Source organism: Argopecten irradians, chromosome 2 (genome assembly GCF_041381155.1).
Source record: "Argopecten irradians isolate NY chromosome 2, Ai_NY, whole genome shotgun sequence".
NCBI lineage: Eukaryota > Metazoa > Mollusca > Bivalvia > Pectinida > Pectinidae > Argopecten > Argopecten irradians.
This window is the reverse complement of record NC_091135.1, coordinates 44201544-44219283: the sequence shown is the minus strand read 5'-3', so window position 1 is coordinate 44219283 and position 17740 is coordinate 44201544. Positions and strand designations below refer to the sequence as shown.

The 17740-nt window shown below is 34.2% G+C and overlaps 2 protein-coding genes across 9 annotated transcripts in view; both read right to left on the bottom strand.

The window, feature by feature from the left end:
* LOC138315622 (monomeric sarcosine oxidase-like) overlaps nucleotides 1-17740 on the bottom strand; it is a 33190-nt gene that overhangs the window by 6106 nt on the left and 9344 nt on the right. The window contains exons 1-3 of one of the 8 annotated variants that reach the window (XM_069256782.1): nucleotides 1904-3690; nucleotides 1177-1246; nucleotides 833-889 (exon numbers count right to left, since the gene is read on the bottom strand). The exons of the other annotated variants lie outside the window; for them this stretch is intronic. Of the exons in view, the coding sequence (XP_069112883.1) occupies nucleotides 833-889; nucleotides 1177-1246; nucleotides 1904-2000 (224 nt within the window). The 5' untranslated portion in view covers nucleotides 2001-3690. Of the gene's footprint in view, nucleotides 1-832; nucleotides 890-1176; nucleotides 1247-1903; nucleotides 3691-17740 lie in introns of those variants that run through there. 8 annotated transcript variants of the gene reach the window in all.
* LOC138315624 (ATP-dependent RNA helicase DDX1-like) lies at nucleotides 7178-15748 on the bottom strand. Its single transcript, XM_069256783.1, has 6 exons — nucleotides 15665-15748; nucleotides 14949-15021; nucleotides 12847-12889; nucleotides 10295-10393; nucleotides 8556-8676; nucleotides 7178-8066 (listed from the first exon to the last, which is right to left on the bottom strand). The coding sequence occupies exons 3-6, from the start codon at nucleotides 12886-12888 to the stop codon at nucleotides 7960-7962; spliced, it is 369 nt and encodes a 122-aa protein (XP_069112884.1). The 5' UTR covers nucleotide 12889; nucleotides 14949-15021; nucleotides 15665-15748; the 3' UTR covers nucleotides 7178-7959.

Here is a 17740-nt window from a genome sequence, read left to right as displayed (position 1 = left end):
ATATATCAATTCATTCTGCTGAATGATAAATTAAAAAAGAATTATCGGTCTGAAGACCTCGTGCAATACCAGATATTATTTTCTCGCACCTCGGACAGGGTTATTATCCCCAAAAAAATGATAACTGGGCTTGTGACAACCTAGCATTAGTATTTTCACCTATATTCGTTAATAATCCTTTTTAAAATACTTTTTTATTTTCTTTCAATGTCTGGTTGGTACGGTGGCTGGGGGCGGACATGAAATAAATGAAATTATTGCGTTCGAACGAAACCTTATTGCGTGGGAACGGAATATTATTGCGTGAGAATGAAATATTATTGCGTGGGAACGAAATATTATTGCGTGCGAACGAAATATTATTGCGTACGAATGAATTATTATTGCTTGGGAAATAATATTTCGTTCGAAGGCAATAATATTTCGTTCGAACGCAATGATATTTCGTTCCCACGCAAAAATATTTCGTTCCCACGCAATAATATTTCGTTTCCACGCAATATTATTTCGTTCCCACGCAATAATATTTCGTTCGATCGTTACACTATACTTAAAGTTGAAATTTTATCGCGGCGTGTTATTTTCGCAAATTGTTATCACCCTAGAAAAAACGCGAAACTAAACCGCATGCGAAAATAAGATAACATTGCCAGTGTACTGTATTTGCTGAAGGGCGATAATTAAGTATAAAATCGTAAATAGGTTATTTCAACGTCCTGCTAGTCTTGCCGGTGGTAGCTGACAACCAAAGCAAATAGCATTGTAAACGCAGCCTGATAATGCGTTCTGTAACCTACATCGCGTGTCCAACATGAAACAATCTGATACTTACGCCTTGAAAGTGTCTGGCGTGATTTTGGTGTAGCGGTCATCGTGATAAGCCAAACGACTGAAACATAAAACAAATAATCAATTCAGAGATTAATTCTTTAAGATCAAATATAAGAAACGCTATTCAAATGAAAAATATTTATTTTTATGAAATACCTTATTTTTCTAAGAAACCAATTATTTTGCCATAATTTCACCCAATACATGTATATCACATGCATAATTATCGTACCAATTGTGAGTAGATCAGAGAGTAGTATAATGGGTTTTATTGGTGCTATGTAAAAATGTATAATTAATGATTTGTAGAGGAAACTAATACCAGGAAATGAAATAAATCCTCACATGATTCGGGAATGGTCTTGAGAACCGCCATTACTGTGACCCAGTTCAAACTGTTCCAGGCCCAGAACGTCTGGAATAAAAAAATGAGTACCTAAGGACCATCTGTCATATTGCACAGCTTCATTAGGCTCACTAACAAAGCCTTCCCATGTTATCAGTCCTGAATTGGACTACATTGGAAGCATTTAGATTCACGGCGATGGTAGTCCGTGTTGTGAAATTAATGTTGTAATTTTGTGTCAAATGATTCACGGCGATGACAGTCCATGTTGTGAAATTAATGTTGTGTTTTTGTGTCAAATGCTTCACGGCATATTAAAGCTGACAATGCATGTTAAAGCATTCGTGTTGAAATAAAAAAAATATAATGACCGCATTTCAAATGTTTGCAGATCAGCCATGGTATATTGTTTGTATATTGGTGGTCGTAGCTTAGGACGTTTGATAGCCTTTGTTTTTATGGACAACTTGGACATATTTTGAGATACCCATACTGGCAACTAGGTACCTTAAACGAAAAATGGCCCACAACTTTCTTAGAAACTGAGGCTGATATACCATATATTTATTTAATCACAACAAAAACTGCTTTAAACTGGCATTGTCGGCTTCAAAACGCGTTATGTACAGTACGAAAGGAAAGGCCTGATAACAAAACGTAGCTGTACACAATATGTCAACTACATTCACACATGTCTACGGAATAATCTTAGAACGACTTTCTCACCTGAGCCAGCCCGACGGGAGAGCCAATAGACTGCTGCACTGCCTACACCACCACACCCCACTACAATATAGGGGTAGAACCTTCTGTCTGTCTCCATGTTTTACCTGTCTCGGTGGCAGAATACAATGCCTTGTGTTATCTCCATGTATTTTGAGACAGTATATCTGTAGTAGATTACGCGTTATCTATCCAGGTTCGTATGTATTTACATTTATGTTTGCTTAAACGTGGATGCTTCTACTGCTAGTCTTAATATTAGCTTTATATGAAGGATGACCTATTTTATCCTTCATCGGTCCGATGTGTAACTCGCTCTGTCGCTCATTTACACCTAGGAACACATATATATCACATTTGATGTGGTTCTCTTACATATATAAGGTCATATTTGTGCCGATGAAAAAGTGAATGCATGCATGTTAACCAGTGAGTGAAACCTTCTATTGCATATGTTATCGATAATACTATTTGTGGTATGATGTGTAAATAATCGATGGGCCCTCTAAGTGAAACACTCCGCACATATGTATATATTTAACTCCATATTAAACATCTTTTAAGGTTTAAGACCCTGTTAAAACTAATAATTTTTGTATGCCTATATATCACTTCTTAGGTGTACTTGAACATAACTTAGCTGATACAAAGTGTCTATGCATCCGTCCTAATCTTATATATTACTGTTGACACATAAATTGTTGTGATGTTTGCAAATTTTGGCAAAATATGCCAAAAAATTAACATAAATTATTTGATAAAAAGTGTCTTAGCATCTGGCCTACCTAAGTATTACTGTTGATTGCTGTTGACTCGTAGATTGTTGTATTGTTTGAAAATTTGCCAAAATATGCAACAAATTCTACATTTCAGTTTAGTCCACATGGTTCACTATATATTTTTGTCACGAAATAACCATACCATTACGTTTACTGGTGTATATACGTTTGTAACACGTACAAGGAGCGTTTGTTTGACCGGATTCGACTTTACAAAAGCATACACAATTACACAGAGTCCTTTTTGACATTGTCCTATAAATGGCGGATCCATTCGTGTTGCCGAGGGCGAAGGAACTGATAATTTATGAAAATTACCAAAACAATCAAATGAAATAAAATCTAAAAAAAAAAGAAGAAGAAAAAAAGAAAAAGAAAAAAAAGAAGAAGAAAAAAAGAAAAAGAAAAAAAAGAAGAAGAAAAAACTGTGATATGTTTTTATTAATTAACCATAATCACTAAATGATAATTGGTAGTGTATTACGTTCTTTATTTTTAATAAATTCAGCTTATCAATTCCGAATTAGTAAACATTATGCATGATGTCTTTAACTTTATGTATATGCACATATACCTCCATGGGCAGTTAACAATAGAAACGCCCCTATACAAAAATGACGGTGTCTTAGCTATAAGATCACTAATACCAGTCGTAGAAGTTCAATGTCGCTGATTTCAGATGGGGTTAAGAGGTTTTTTTTCATTTTCATGTGCATCAGTCAAACAATATGGACAGTCTAAGATCATTATTTCGCAGCTGGGTTGACGAAAGGATTTCAAACATTTAAATAATCAGTGTTGGTCTCATCTGTGCAATAGATTACTAGTATTAATCTAAAGCTTCGCAATAGCGTTTTTAGTAAGTCACAATAAAGGGACAATACGCATCCTTTACACATTACACAAATTACAAGTAATGGCTACAATGGAATTTGATTGAAATAAGCAATCGCATAAATGACAATCTATTTCGTGTTTAATTAAAATAATGTCTCGATCTTTCAACCGTTTATACTTCCAAGTCCCGTTCTAATACTAAATACGTATACTATTAATTTAAAAGTGACATTCACGAACGCGGAGGGCATAAATCAAACTGCTTTGCTTGTTTTCAATTGTCCTATAATTTCCTCTGTGCATATATCTCAAATAAACTTTTTTGTGTTACAAAGTGATGTGGAAATATCGATATCAAACTTCATTGGGTAACCCAATTTATTTTTGCGGCGTATTTAACATTACGTGTATATTAGGACATAGCACGGTATACCATAACTAATAAAGATAGTTTAAAGAAACGTTATAGAAAGGACTATTTTTCTATAGTATGAAGTTGCTTAGAAAATAAAATCCAACGAATAGTCGTGAGAGCCTTGGGTGTGCATTTGGACGGAATGTTTTAGAAATGCCAACACCAAATCATCATTTTTATCGAGCACGGACAAATGCCGAAGTAATTCGAGCGGTCTGTAAAATTTTGCGACGTCGATGAGTGAAACAATGTTCACAGAGTCGCTTTCTATTCCGGGTTCTGCATCAAACTTGTGGACCATAATGTTTTGAACATTATCGACGACTCAGAATAGGTTCGTTTTTGGAAGAACATCGAACTCTAGTTTTACACTGTACTTTTTTCATTATTTGTTGTTTACGCTTCATTTTATTACTATTATTTTTGTATTGTTCATTGGGAGTATACTTCCTTTCACTTTTTTGTGTACACTAAATAGGCTCCTGTTTTTGTTTCATGCTTTTCTGTAACTTTCCCTTTGGTGTAACTTCACCATGGTCATCACAATCCCGCACCTTTTTTCAATCATTTTCACTTCTGGGATCCAGGATGTTGTAATATTCTTATTTAAGATTATGATTCTAATCAGATCTCAAGATTCGTTGGCGTATGTGGTCCAAATCCACATCCAACTGATATTCGACTGGGTTTAGTGAATTCCAGTTGCGTTTTCCTGTCGCTTCCGGTTTTTTTTATCCTGGTTTGATATTACTTCCAGTCTCACTTTCGATTTTCCGTCTGTTGAATTTGAGCTCATGATCAGCTGCAATGCTTGAGATTAAGTTGTTACAGCTTTTGCTTCCCGATCAGTTTTTAATGGACAATTCTGTATGGCCACAGGTGCAAACGAGTATCATGTGATCATAATGTTCAATTGAGATGCATCACTAAACTTAACATTTATCAGGTTTATTCGAACATGTAGGTGTGAACTATGGTTTTTAAACTAAACCAAAGTATTTCTTAATGCTTTAAAATTGGTTGAGAATCACGGTTCACCTTTAATAGAAGCCGTCCTTTGTTTTCGGGATCTTAAATGTCAACAATTTGCTGGCACAACCTTCTATATTTTCACTCGTGCTTAAAAGAAACCACGAATTCCGACCAATTAACCACTTTCTGTCAAAGTGTAATTTCCGTCGAGATTTCCATGTAGAAAACGCATCAGAATTAGCTGACATCAGCTAACTTTTGCCGTCTAAGAAGGGGAATCAGGTATCAGAAAAATGCAATCGCTATCCATGAATCTTTGCTTTAAATCCATGGATCAAGAGCTAGGACAGCACCACTCGACTGGGAAAGTTTAATGTAAGTTTCGCTTGTAACGGTGTAGAGCTATCATTAATACGATATATATAAAGAACGTTAACATTGTTACATGTCAATCAGACCCGTTAGAAAACTCATACTAGTCAGTTTCGTAGGCTGTATTTAAAGGTCATTGACCGTAAGGAAGCCTCATGATTAATTAAATATATCACAAATTTCCGGCAAAAAGATTAAGTATCACGCAGTGTGAAGTCTTTGAGGGAACAATAGAGACCGCAAAAGAGTATAAAACAATGAGATATTGTTGGGTGATACGAAGCTAAGGTAAGAACTAGGATGTTCCCTATCTGTATCTAAATCTAACATGGGCACCATTAAATGCCAAGGCAGATGATCATTGAATGAGAGTTTCTAAATTGGAAATCTAGCTTCACCGCGAAATCCCAAAAGACATCTATCATCAATATCCTTTCTGTGAACTTTGGTGCATTCAGCGATTTTTTCTGAAATAAATGCTAACAAAGATTTCCTACATTGTGAAATAAGAGATAGAATATGATAATGTTTACATTGTATTTCACTCATATGATTCCCATAAGATACTACCTCATTTATCGGCTACGCTAAAGTACAGTGCGAGTTCAAATTGCCAATCGTCTTCGGCAACATTTCAAATTGATCTCTGCTGATAGTCTTGGCCGGGTTAATAGAGCTCGCTATTACATCATCAGTGTAAGTTGTTGGTCCATTATAAGGGTAATAACATGTCTAGAATCGTTGACACATCGGCTAGGTTATGCTAGGCTCAACTACATCCTATCCTTACAACTTGATATTACCAGCGTTACTTTTTATTTGTGAGCGAACGTAAACCCGAGCGTTTTAAAAGAAAGACCGAAGTCAGCAACTCGCTGGAATCAAACACCTAATCTTAAATAAGATTTTTGCTTGAATGCAAAAGTTTTGATTACACGATACTTCGTACAATGCACATAGATAATTGGCAACCTTTTTGGTGTGTACATATGGAGATCATTTGTCAGACTTCCGTCCACGTGTCCATCCTTCCCAGTCAAATTTTGGTTTTTCATGTGCATTTGTTGTCTCGGACGTCCAGAATGTAGGCAACGTGGTACGGATGACTAATGTAGTCTAGTCTATTAATTGTCTGCATTTATTCAAGGTGACATTTTAGTAACCCCCTACTGTACTTCATTGTCTATATAGTTGTTGTTATATATGTGAATTGTCTCTTTAATTTGAAGATTCTTCTTGTTTTCCATCATTCTTGCATGACAATGAGAACTTTAAGGAGTAGGGATTATTTCAAATTAATACCTGAATATCTATTGCTTCATGTCATAAATGGAATTGTTGCAACGCCTTTTTTAAATTGAAATTGCTTGAACTCCTTAGCAAGATATCTAAGAAATATACAACTTTTATTATTTCAATATTGTTGTTCGAAGGACTTTAATTGTTTCCATTATTGTAGCAGTAATCCTTTGCCAAGCACATTTTCAAATAAGCGAGTTTCTTTTCTAATTTCCTTTGCATATGACAATAGCGGAAATGGAAATAATTGTAGTGAATTTTAAACGGCAGATAATAGATAATAGAGGTACTTGCCAATGCTTTATACAAACTCCTGTTATAGATCTTTCATAGAGTTTAGGTTCATGTGATTTCTAACTCATAGTTTGGTGGTTTTGTGCATTTATACTTTTGATGTTATTTTGTAGACGCAACAGATACAAGTTATATTGTTCTAAAGGGGGTAAAAATGACGAGGAAGCAAAAAAGAAGAAAAGAAGGAGAAGAAAAATGAGGAAATGGGGAGAGGAAAGTAAGAAGAAGGATAATGAAAAATAAAACACTAAGTAGATTGATACAAACAATACATAAGATATGACAACACTCAATGAAAACAAAATTACGTTTTGCAATTGAAGCATTTTAATATCAGTTTTATCTTCACATTATGGCATCAAAACTTCAGCATTGGGTATAATGATAGCAGCACATATTTATCACACGAAGGTTTCTCAAAATATATATTGCATGTTGCTGTATACATAACGGATATAACATCATAATGTTTTATTTACCTACCCAATTCAATGTCATGATTTATCAACAAGAGTTGCGGGGAGGCTTTGTCTGATAATTTGTTTAATAAATAAAATCTTACCTACCCAACATTATCACTATATGAAGAGCTACTGCCGTTAAAGCTTTGATCATTAATCCTCTTACAAACACCAATGCTCGAATCAATATTAAATGTAAATACCAGAATATATCAGGGGTTTGTTACTAAACCACACACAATTAAGGAAAAAGTGATTTGTGACTATCGTCACAGTAAATGAAAATACGTTTACAATGAGACTTTACATCAAGAATAATTTATTCTTTGGCCGACCAATTACGTTGGCCGGTACACGGTCATTTGTGTGATTATGCTTCTTATTCTTTTTAAAATATTAATATAATTTTCACATAAAGCACAAATCTGATTTTTCTAATACAACAATACTATAGGATAAGCATGATTGTTTAACAAGGCTGACAAGTAATGTAAATACTGTTTTGTAATTACTAGTATATTCTTATCTTATTGCTTTGACTTCCAGATGATCATCAAACATCCCCCACATAGTTAAGTTCATGTATACCAATAACAATGTAGCACTCCACGTCATCGTGTCATGAATCGTTTATTGTTTTTTAAGGTCAATGAATGACGTCTGAGCCCTTTTCTCGAGGTCAGCAAGCTCCTTAACAGCCGGGGCCAGTGATGCAACATGTCCTTGGTAACCACTCCCTGTGATAAAATAGCACGATAAAAGCTGTGACAACTCATGACATGTATTGCTTATAAGTCATACACTGGAGCAGATAAATCATATGTTACAGTTCTAGATTATAGCATGGCTCTTCTTGAAATGATCCATGTGACAATGTCCTTCATTAGGTTTTAAGAGGCACTATATAGCGCTTTAAAAAACTGCAGGGTCAACCTTTTGCGGTTCCTATAATTCTTTGAGCAATTTTTCTTAGTTTAGATCAATGGGTTTCCGAATATTTCACTGGTGTTTACAATTCGTGGATTTCAGTGAATATGGCGAAAATAAGCTATCCATGAAATCTAACCATTATACAGTATAATTGAGGAAAGCAATACAGTTATCTGTTTTAGTATTAAATAATGTTATTGATTTGTTATTTCATTATCCTTTTAGTGACGTCTAACATTCTTTAGATGTTGAGAACATAACAATTTTTCAAACAATATTAATTTATTATAATTTACCTGTAGTTTTTCTCTTGGTACCATAGGTGACCTTTCCATCGAACTCATTAACTGGAACTTTAAGGTCTGGTTCCACAGTGTCTATGGTGATGTCAAGATGTTCTTGGATCTCGTTTAATAGCTAAAAGGTATTTGATTTTTTTTTACAAAGATAGCATAATTCAATTGAAAGCATTCAACATTTCACAAAATTCTTAATAATGCAGTTGCACTAGTTTTGTGTAATTTTCCATGGCTTGGATTCGATATTCGATGAACATACCTGTTTAAGCATGAAATGTTTACACATAAAATATCATGATCTACAGGTTATTTTAACACACAGATGTATAATTGAACTACGTCTGATATTGTGTGGCCTTCATTATGTTTCCTTTTACCTGGAGTTATTTCTCTTTAACAGAATAAATTCTTTGTAATTTATTTAACTCATTTGCTTCCATGGTTTGAAAATGCAGACGGGGGCTTAAAGGTCACTCTGGCATCCATCTACCAGAAACTAGAATCTAGGAACAGCTCAGCAGTCATGATAGTACAGCGTAGAATAAGGTGTTGTAAGCATATTAATATGTTTTTAAAACAAGTCCGCGAATTTCAATCGTGTATGAAAACAAGAGGCCCAGAGGGCCTGTATCGCTCACCTGGCTTGTAATGCCAAGTAATGTTCTGAATACAGGTTCATTATCTCTTTTCTGAAGGAATTTTTATATTAACCTCTAAATCCCCTATTGGGCCCCACCCCTCCTGCCCCCAGGGGGTCAGAGCCAAAATTTAAACAAGTTCTGTTCCCCTTCCCCCAAGGATGTTTATGGCCAAATTTGGTCACAATCCAAGCAAAACTCTAGGACAAGTATTGATTTATAGTATTTACCTCTATTTCCCCTATTGGGCCCCACCCATCCTGCCCACGGGGGGCCAGAGTCAAAATTTATACAAGTTCTGTTCCCCTTCCAAAAAGGATGTTTGCGGCCAAATTTGGTAACATTCCATGCAGAACTCTATGACTAGTAGCGATTTAAAGGATTTACCTCTATTTCCTCTATTGGGCCCCACCTCTCCTGCCCCCAGGGTGTCAGAGCCAAAATTTATACAAGTTCTGTTCCCCTTCCCCCAAGGATGTTTGTGGCCAAATTTGGTTACAATCCATGCAGAACTCTATGACTAGTAGCGATTTAAAGGATTTACCTCTATTTCCCCTATTGGGCCCCGCCCCTCCTGCCCCCGGGGGATCAGAGCCAAAATTTATACAAGTTCTGTTCCCCTTCCCCCAAGGATGTTTGTGGCCAAATTTGGTTACAATCCATGCAGAACTCTAGGACAAGTAGCGATTTATAGGATTTACCTCTATTTCCCCTACTGGGCCCCGCCCCTCCTGCCCCCGGGGGGTCAGAGCCAAAATTTATACAAGTTCTGTTCGCCCTCCCCCAAGGATGTTTGTGGCCAAATTTGGTTACAATCCATGCAGAACTCTATGACTAGTAGCGATTTAAAGGAAATGCTGACGGACGGACGGACGGACGAACGCCGCGCCATGACATAAGCTCACCGGCCCTTCGGGCCAGGTGAGCTAAAAACACCAGTTGGTTTATAGTAAGTAGCACTGTTAGAACCATCTCCGATTTACTCATGTCTTCATATTAAACTTTTTGGCGTTAGATCTAAAGGCCAATCAAATAACTCTTCACATTATATACTTGTATTTAGCGTGTACATATGTGTTTTGTAAGTGATGTACATACCTTTGGTTCGTCATACCAGATACAACAGCCTCCGTAGTCCGTAAGGTTGGTGTTGTAGCAGCCTCGTCCACGGTTGTTACAATTAGAATGGTACCATACCTAAATAAAATATTTATTAGTGTCTTATTCTTTCATTCATACATTACTCATAGTAACTTAAAAGGAACATTGTATTCAACCAAAAAGGTGCCCAAATGCCAAAGCATTTAGAAGATTGTGGGAATACTTAATTTGACTAAATTAAAATGTCAAAAAACCATTGCATAAATTAGGAAACCCCGGAAAATATTTGCAGTATGATACTTGATGAGATTTAAATTAAAAATAAGTGTATTGTGGCCTGAAAAAGGCGGTTATAGTAGCATGGTGTATATTGGGTTTAATATGGTACATCTTCTATACTTCATGAATCTTAATTGGACCTCATAAATACTCCTGTTAACATTCTGTTCTGAATTCTGTCTAAGAAGATAAAAATAATGTGACATTAAAAGAACTTCTGTGACTTCATCAACAATGCATGAAACATGCAAACAGTGACACTATTCTCTCTTCTCTTTCTGATGAGTTCACACTTTATTTGGCCTAGAAATCAATACAGAAATAATTAAAAGAAATCATGGTTTAAGGAGATGAGAATGCTGCTCACAGCAGGAAGAATGTCTTTAAAATCATTCTAAACTTTACCATGAAGGTCACAGAAAGTGTTAATTTTGCCACAAAGTCACGTCACAATGACGATAGTTCTGGCAATTACTTTGTCTTTTTTATTGTCTTGTGCGACAAACAATTGATCTACCTCAGCGACAAAATTAAATTCACAGCTACAGGTAACACATAACAAAAATTCAAATTACAAAATCTACTATATTACACAAATTGTTTTATTGTGTAGTTGCATTAGAAGCAGGAATATAAAAACAATGAACTGAGTTTATTATATTGCTTTTACGATTGTTACAAAGTCTACCCAAGAATATATCTAACCATGAAATAATTAGCAAACACCAACCCACTAAATCAAACACCCATGAATATTTTATGTTATACAATATTTCAATCGTGCAACATACAGTGTATTGCAGAATCATTTCTGATGAAAGCAGCCTTAGTAGTATCCATGCATGAAATTGAATACTATACAAAACCTTTTAGAGTGGTTGAATCAAAGTCAATCAACATACCTTTTTACAGGGATTCAATAAATCAACACATATTTGTAGGGAAGTAACCAAAATAACTTTCTATCAGGGTCTGTCAGGTTCAATAAGACGCCTTTTTGTAGAGGGTTAATCAATCAACATACCTTTTTACAGGGATTCAATAAATCAACACATATTTGTAGGGAAGTAACCAAAATAACTTTCTATCAGGGTCTGTCAGGGTCAATAAGACGCCTTTTTGTAGAGGGTTAATCAACCAACATACCTTTTTGTAGAGGGTTAATCAATCAACATACCTTTTTGTATCAAAATACAAAACAAATCCAAAATGCACCTTGCATATCTCTTAGTTCCTATGGAGATAGTGATTTTGCTTCTTTCGGTGGAGCTAATATTTATATATTTCAAAAGAAAAAAAACTCCTAATGTTAAGTAATTGTAGGCATATTTTGCTGCAGCTTTCACTTTTTGCTGGACATTTCAGGAAGGGATTTTTAATGATATATAGCTAAAGATAGTAGAAAGAAAGGAAAACATCAACAAGTTCATCAATAATGTTCCAACTACTTGTAGTTGGGCTGCTTAGCTTAAATCATCTATCTTTATTCCAAAACCTATCTTCTGAAGCATGGGACTGGATGCAGCTATATGGAATTCTTTTAATGAATGTGATAAATTAAATGTTGGGCTTTTAAAAATCTTGCAATCCTATTTCCTATATTTTCCTCTGCCAGTAATGTGTTATTACCAGATAATCACACATAGAAAACTGCTGATGCAAAACTTGTTTTTTGATTTTTAAAAGGAATGTTGAAGAGATATGCTTTTGAAATTGAATTAAGTTTGGAGGTAAAAGTACAGAAAAACTCTATGAGAGCAGTCATTCAACTTTATCCTTCATTCAACTTTATCCTAAGGAAGCAGTGAAAGAAGTATGTTTATTGGGCCAGACACAAAAGATATTAGTTCCAAAGGAGGTAGTCTATTTCAAAATACCTTAGTTCTGGGATATGTGATGGCTATTATATAACTGTTGCGAGACAACAGAATATATTTCCTATCTCACCTCTATCAATCTTGTAAATTTTACTGCAGACAAAAATGATTCATTTTAGCACTATGCAACTAATAATGTCTTAGATAGGTTACATGTAATACCTCTGGTTCCATCTAAAGTTGGAGAGGGACACAATGAGACTAGACACATCAGGACAAATCTAGTCATGACACAGGATCAAACAGGATGTGATAGAATGTGAAACATTTGTAACACGTCTATATGTTGTCCTATTTAATGCCTGAGACATAACAATTTCTGGCTATTGTTGCAGATAGTTGAGCAGTGAGACAGAGAAAGGCTGGGGTTTATAAATTCCATTTAATACTTGCCTTTTCCTTCACAGTAGAGACTAGAGAGATAGCAAGTCCCATTCTGGAAACAAAGAGAAGTCATGTTAGTGAGTGGTATAACATGTATCATGCCCATTTATTAATGTCCACAATTATGACACATATATGGTTAACTTTTAAAATAAAATACTGTATTCAACCCAATACATGTAAGTGTCCCCTAAACGCTCTTCCACTTTTTGAGACCTAAAATTCACTTGTATTGACTTAAATATAGACTGAAACTATGAAAACCGTTGAAATTTTGTATGACTTCTTTTATGAGTTGATTAGTTGCTTACTCTGTGCAATAATTTTGTGAAATGTTAACCTTTTGGTATTATTACCAGGTAAGCATCCCTCCATTTTTCATTTCTTCAACTACCTTGGGCACTTATTGAGTTGGATATGGTAATGATTAAAACAATTATTGGCTAAATTGGCTGCCTGGTGGCCATCTTGTTGATAGATCGGTCCCATTATGCAATATGTACAACTAGGGCCCTAGGGGAGCCTACATAAGAAATCTGAGAGAGATTGCTTCAGTATTTTCTGAGAAATAGCAATAACAAGAACGGACGGATGACAGATCGCATAGGAAAAGTGATTTCAATAGCCCACCATCTGATGATGATGGGCTAAAATGCTGAATGACAATCAAATATTGCAGGAACCACAATCAATGCTGATTCAACTTCTTCATACAGAAAACTACATCTGTAACCAAATACAGATTTACCTTCATTTGATGAATGAAGAAGTTTGATGTGATGTATATTTTTCCAATTAGCCATGATAAAATGCAACTTAAATCCATTAGTTTTACATGGTGCTTTTACAAAGAGAGTCTCATTTATTCCAATTGATACTTGAAACATATTTAGGGCAAGGTTTGTTAATGAATCATCATTACTGATTGTGACTATAATGTTAAAACAGCTACAAAACACAATGAAACAGAACTGTAACCATACAAACCCACCAATCATAAAAAAATCCACAAACTTAAAATACATAAAAAGGTATATATAATACAAAATCAACGATTTATAAATAAATAAAACAGATGATTGAGGGCCAATTACAATTATGTGAGTTTGCATCATAAGCTTTTTAAAATATTTGAATGAAAACAGTTTATACATGAGCCTAGCCCAAAAGAATGCTAGAGCATTGCTTACATGATATTGTAGTTTCCTAATCAATAAGTATCACTGTGATGCAGCATTGCTTACATGATATTGTAGTTCCCTAATCAATAAGTATCACTGTGATGCAGCATTGCTTACATGATATTGTAGTTCCCTAATCAATAAGTATCACTGTGATGAAGCATTGCTTACATGATATTGTAGTTCCCTAATCAATAAGTATCACTGTGATACTGGCCAGCAAGTATGCCGGACAATTCATTTAATCAACAAATACAAAATTTATAAACTTACTGCTGGAATACATGAAATGATCGAATCGCACATCTTTATTTCATATTCTTTAAGAGAGATTGAATAGATTGGCTTTATCAGTTTTAAGCATTTTCTACATTTTACTCTTCAATTATTAATGAATTGAGAAAACAAATTTGGAATCATAAACTGGTCTTTATAAATAACGAAGCATTAAGAACGGTGTTTAAATTGTAGCAATTGGGACTGGGAGATCTTTAATTATTTTTCCTTTTGCATTTTATTAATGCATTTTTGCGTGTAGTTTGACAATTTTTTTGAGCGGAAAATCATTAATCTCAGAATGAAGGAAAACATCTCCTTTATCAAATGTGGTGTTCAGGAATGTCATGGTAAAATGGCAGTTCTGAAGGCATTGTTTTGAACATCAATGATGACATATCTGATTTATTAACCACAGTTTGTACTCGGTCTTTGACGTATTAACTTAAACCTGTCATATGATCGGTCATTTTTTTCTATAAACCAACCCTATAGATCTCACCCAAAACTAATATTGAAGGTAAATTTATCTTTTAGCTCTACAACACACAATCACGTGGTTGGTATTTTCATTTTTCACAACACAATCATACGCTTTGTAAATTTCATCATCTGATCATATGCCAAACACAGCAATTTTATTTGTAAACTTACCGTTCAGCTCTCCCAACACGACCGATTCTGTGGATATAGTTCTGCTTCTCATCAGAGAGAGTCACATTGATAACTGTAGAAAAGAAATTACATTATGTATACCATTTGGTCAGTAATATTTCTATGGGGGATTTTTTTGTGATTTCTTGTGATATTGATTTGGTCGCAAAAACTTGATCCTCATAATAAGTCATTGGTAAACAATATAATACTCTTACATTTGAACCGCAAAATTAATTCACTTAAAATATGATTTTCTCGTTTGTATTTTTGATTATTTTTCCTATTGTAACTTCCATTTCTTCATGTATCTATTCATTGACACTACTTACACATGGGAAGGTGTTTGTATCTGCCGCTCTAATCAGTTTTCTAAGACTAGATTTTATTTTCCAAAAATTGTGAAGCAAATTAAGTTATAACCACCTCAACTAATTGCTCTTAACTTGTTGATTGAATGGAAACAATTTTAGGTGTTTGAATGTGGTAGAAAGGAAGGGTTCTTTGATCAGGTGAAACTTATAAGGTCATCCAAAAGGGTAGGCATATCTGTATTTTTTATGTCCGAAAGGGGAATCAAAACCAAGACATCTTGGTAAATGGCAAGTGTGTTACCGACCATCCAACCATCCATCAGTATTCTTTTTAATTATTGTACATAGATTGATTTAATGGTTATCTACTTATCAAAAGGTATGATTGGTATTTTTATTTACCACACGGTAGACCGCCCACATCTATTCCTCTGGCCGCTACATCTGTACAGATCAGGAACTTTACTGCTCTGTCCTGTAGGAAATTAAAATAGCATCTCTCATTTTATTGATTGGATGTCACACAAAATCCACAGGCATTATGTGGTGTCAAGCCTTATAAGACACATAGGGAATCTGTCATTTTTCTTTTATCACAAAAATATATTACTGTGACTAGTCTATGTAGAAAAAACAAGAACTAGAGAGAGAATTAGAGTATCTCTTAACATGTAAATTTCATAGAAGACAAAATATATTATGGTCTTGACCACTTTAAATGAACTCAGGGACTCACATATCAATCAAATAAACCATAAGATTTCAAACATAGAATTTCATTAAGATGAAAATTACACAATAGTGCCCAGTCTTAAAATAAAAAGCAGGAATCTTGATGCAATATCTACAATAAAAGTAACACGATACATAGTGTCATAGGAGCTTTAAAATGGAAAGAAGAAATTCTTCATGAATTAAAAAAAAAAAAATTATGACCCAGTTGAGCCAGATAGAAAATTGCATGAAGACCAAAATAACACCTGGCAGTGCCTAAAATGAAGACACTATTAAGCAAAAGAGACCTTCTTAACAAAAATATAAAATACTGCTGACTTCAATATGATGGTATTTTCTTTCTCTTTCGTAAAGTAAAATGTCTACATTATACATACGCTGGCTGTCTATCATTGTCTTGTTTTATATTCAGTCATTTTTTTATGTGTGTTTTTTGTAGCACATGCATTTGTATCAGGTTCATATTTAACTATAATATATTATTAATTATGTGTTATTAAAATGGATGAAATAATAACCAATATATGGTATGTACCGATTATATTCTGGACCATCACATATATAAATGAATGAAATAATAACCAATATATGGTATGTACCGATTATATTCTGGACCATCACATATATAAATGAATGAAATAATAACCAATATATGGTATGTACCGATTTTAATCTGGACCATTATAAATGAATGAAATAATAACCAATATATGGTATGTACCGATTATATTCTGGACCATCACATATATAAATGAATGAAATAATAACCAATATATGGTATGTACCGATTTTAATCTGGACCATCACATATATAAATGAATGAAATAATAACCAATATATGGTATGTACCGATTTTAATCTGGACCATTATAAATGGATGAAAGAATAACCAATATATGGTATGTACCGATTATAATCTGGACCATCACATATATTTGCCACCTCATGATGGCCATGTTGTTGTGTTCAGCATATCATGCCCATATTTATAGAACTAATTATAAAAGTACACCAATTATCATTCTAATGTGACACCATCCAATGAATTATGCTACTATAACAATCTAGATAATCAAGACTTTCAAACATGTGACTTGATCCTCACATGTTTTAGATGATTTTAATGTACCTCATTTTATCTTTTTTTTCATCTATCAATTGTCATACCATAAAACAAGTCACCTAAACAATAACCGGGGACCTCGTGGAGCCCCTGAAATTTCCATCAAACAAAGTAATACACCTAAATTTGCTTTACAAATTTAGTTTGCTTTACAAATTTAGATTTACCTTGAATTTTGTTTTATAAATTTAGATTTTACCTTGAATTTTGTTTTACAAATTTAGATTTTACCTTGGATTTTGCCATTTTAAAGGGAATTATGGTAAGTCATCAGGAATCGACACCGTCCATTTAAGCGTAGTGGAAAGGCAATGGACATTGCCAATGGGGTTATTAATCAAATGGTATCATATCATAGTTGTTACAATCAAAGTTTCATTTTCAACACATATATTTATCTATTAACATTATTATACATGTTGTTAATACTTATTTTCATACATTAAGCAAAATACAGCAAGAGGCGGGGTTATGTTTGTATTTTGTCATGTGAATGATTTGAGTACAACATATTGTTCCCTGAAAGTTAAAAATAACAATATGATGCATTCTAGTTGATACATTGCTACTTTTGTAAACATTTTGAAGAATGTGTCAGAAAAATGGGAAAAAAATTGTTT

Bases quoted from the DNA above. Each gene is read 5' to 3' on its own strand.
- LOC138315624 (XM_069256783.1), bottom strand. From the start codon at position 12,888: ATGGGACTTGCTATCTCTCTAGTCTCTACTGTGAAGGAAAAG. The intron at 10,394-12,846 runs GCAAGTATTAAA...TATTTTATTTAG, and splicing joins TCTCTACTGTGAAGGAAAAG to GTATGGTACCATTCTAATTG. The intron at 8,067-8,555 runs GTAAATTATAAT...ATTTTATCACAG, and splicing joins TACCAAGAGAAAAACTACAG to GGAGTGGTTACCAAGGACAT.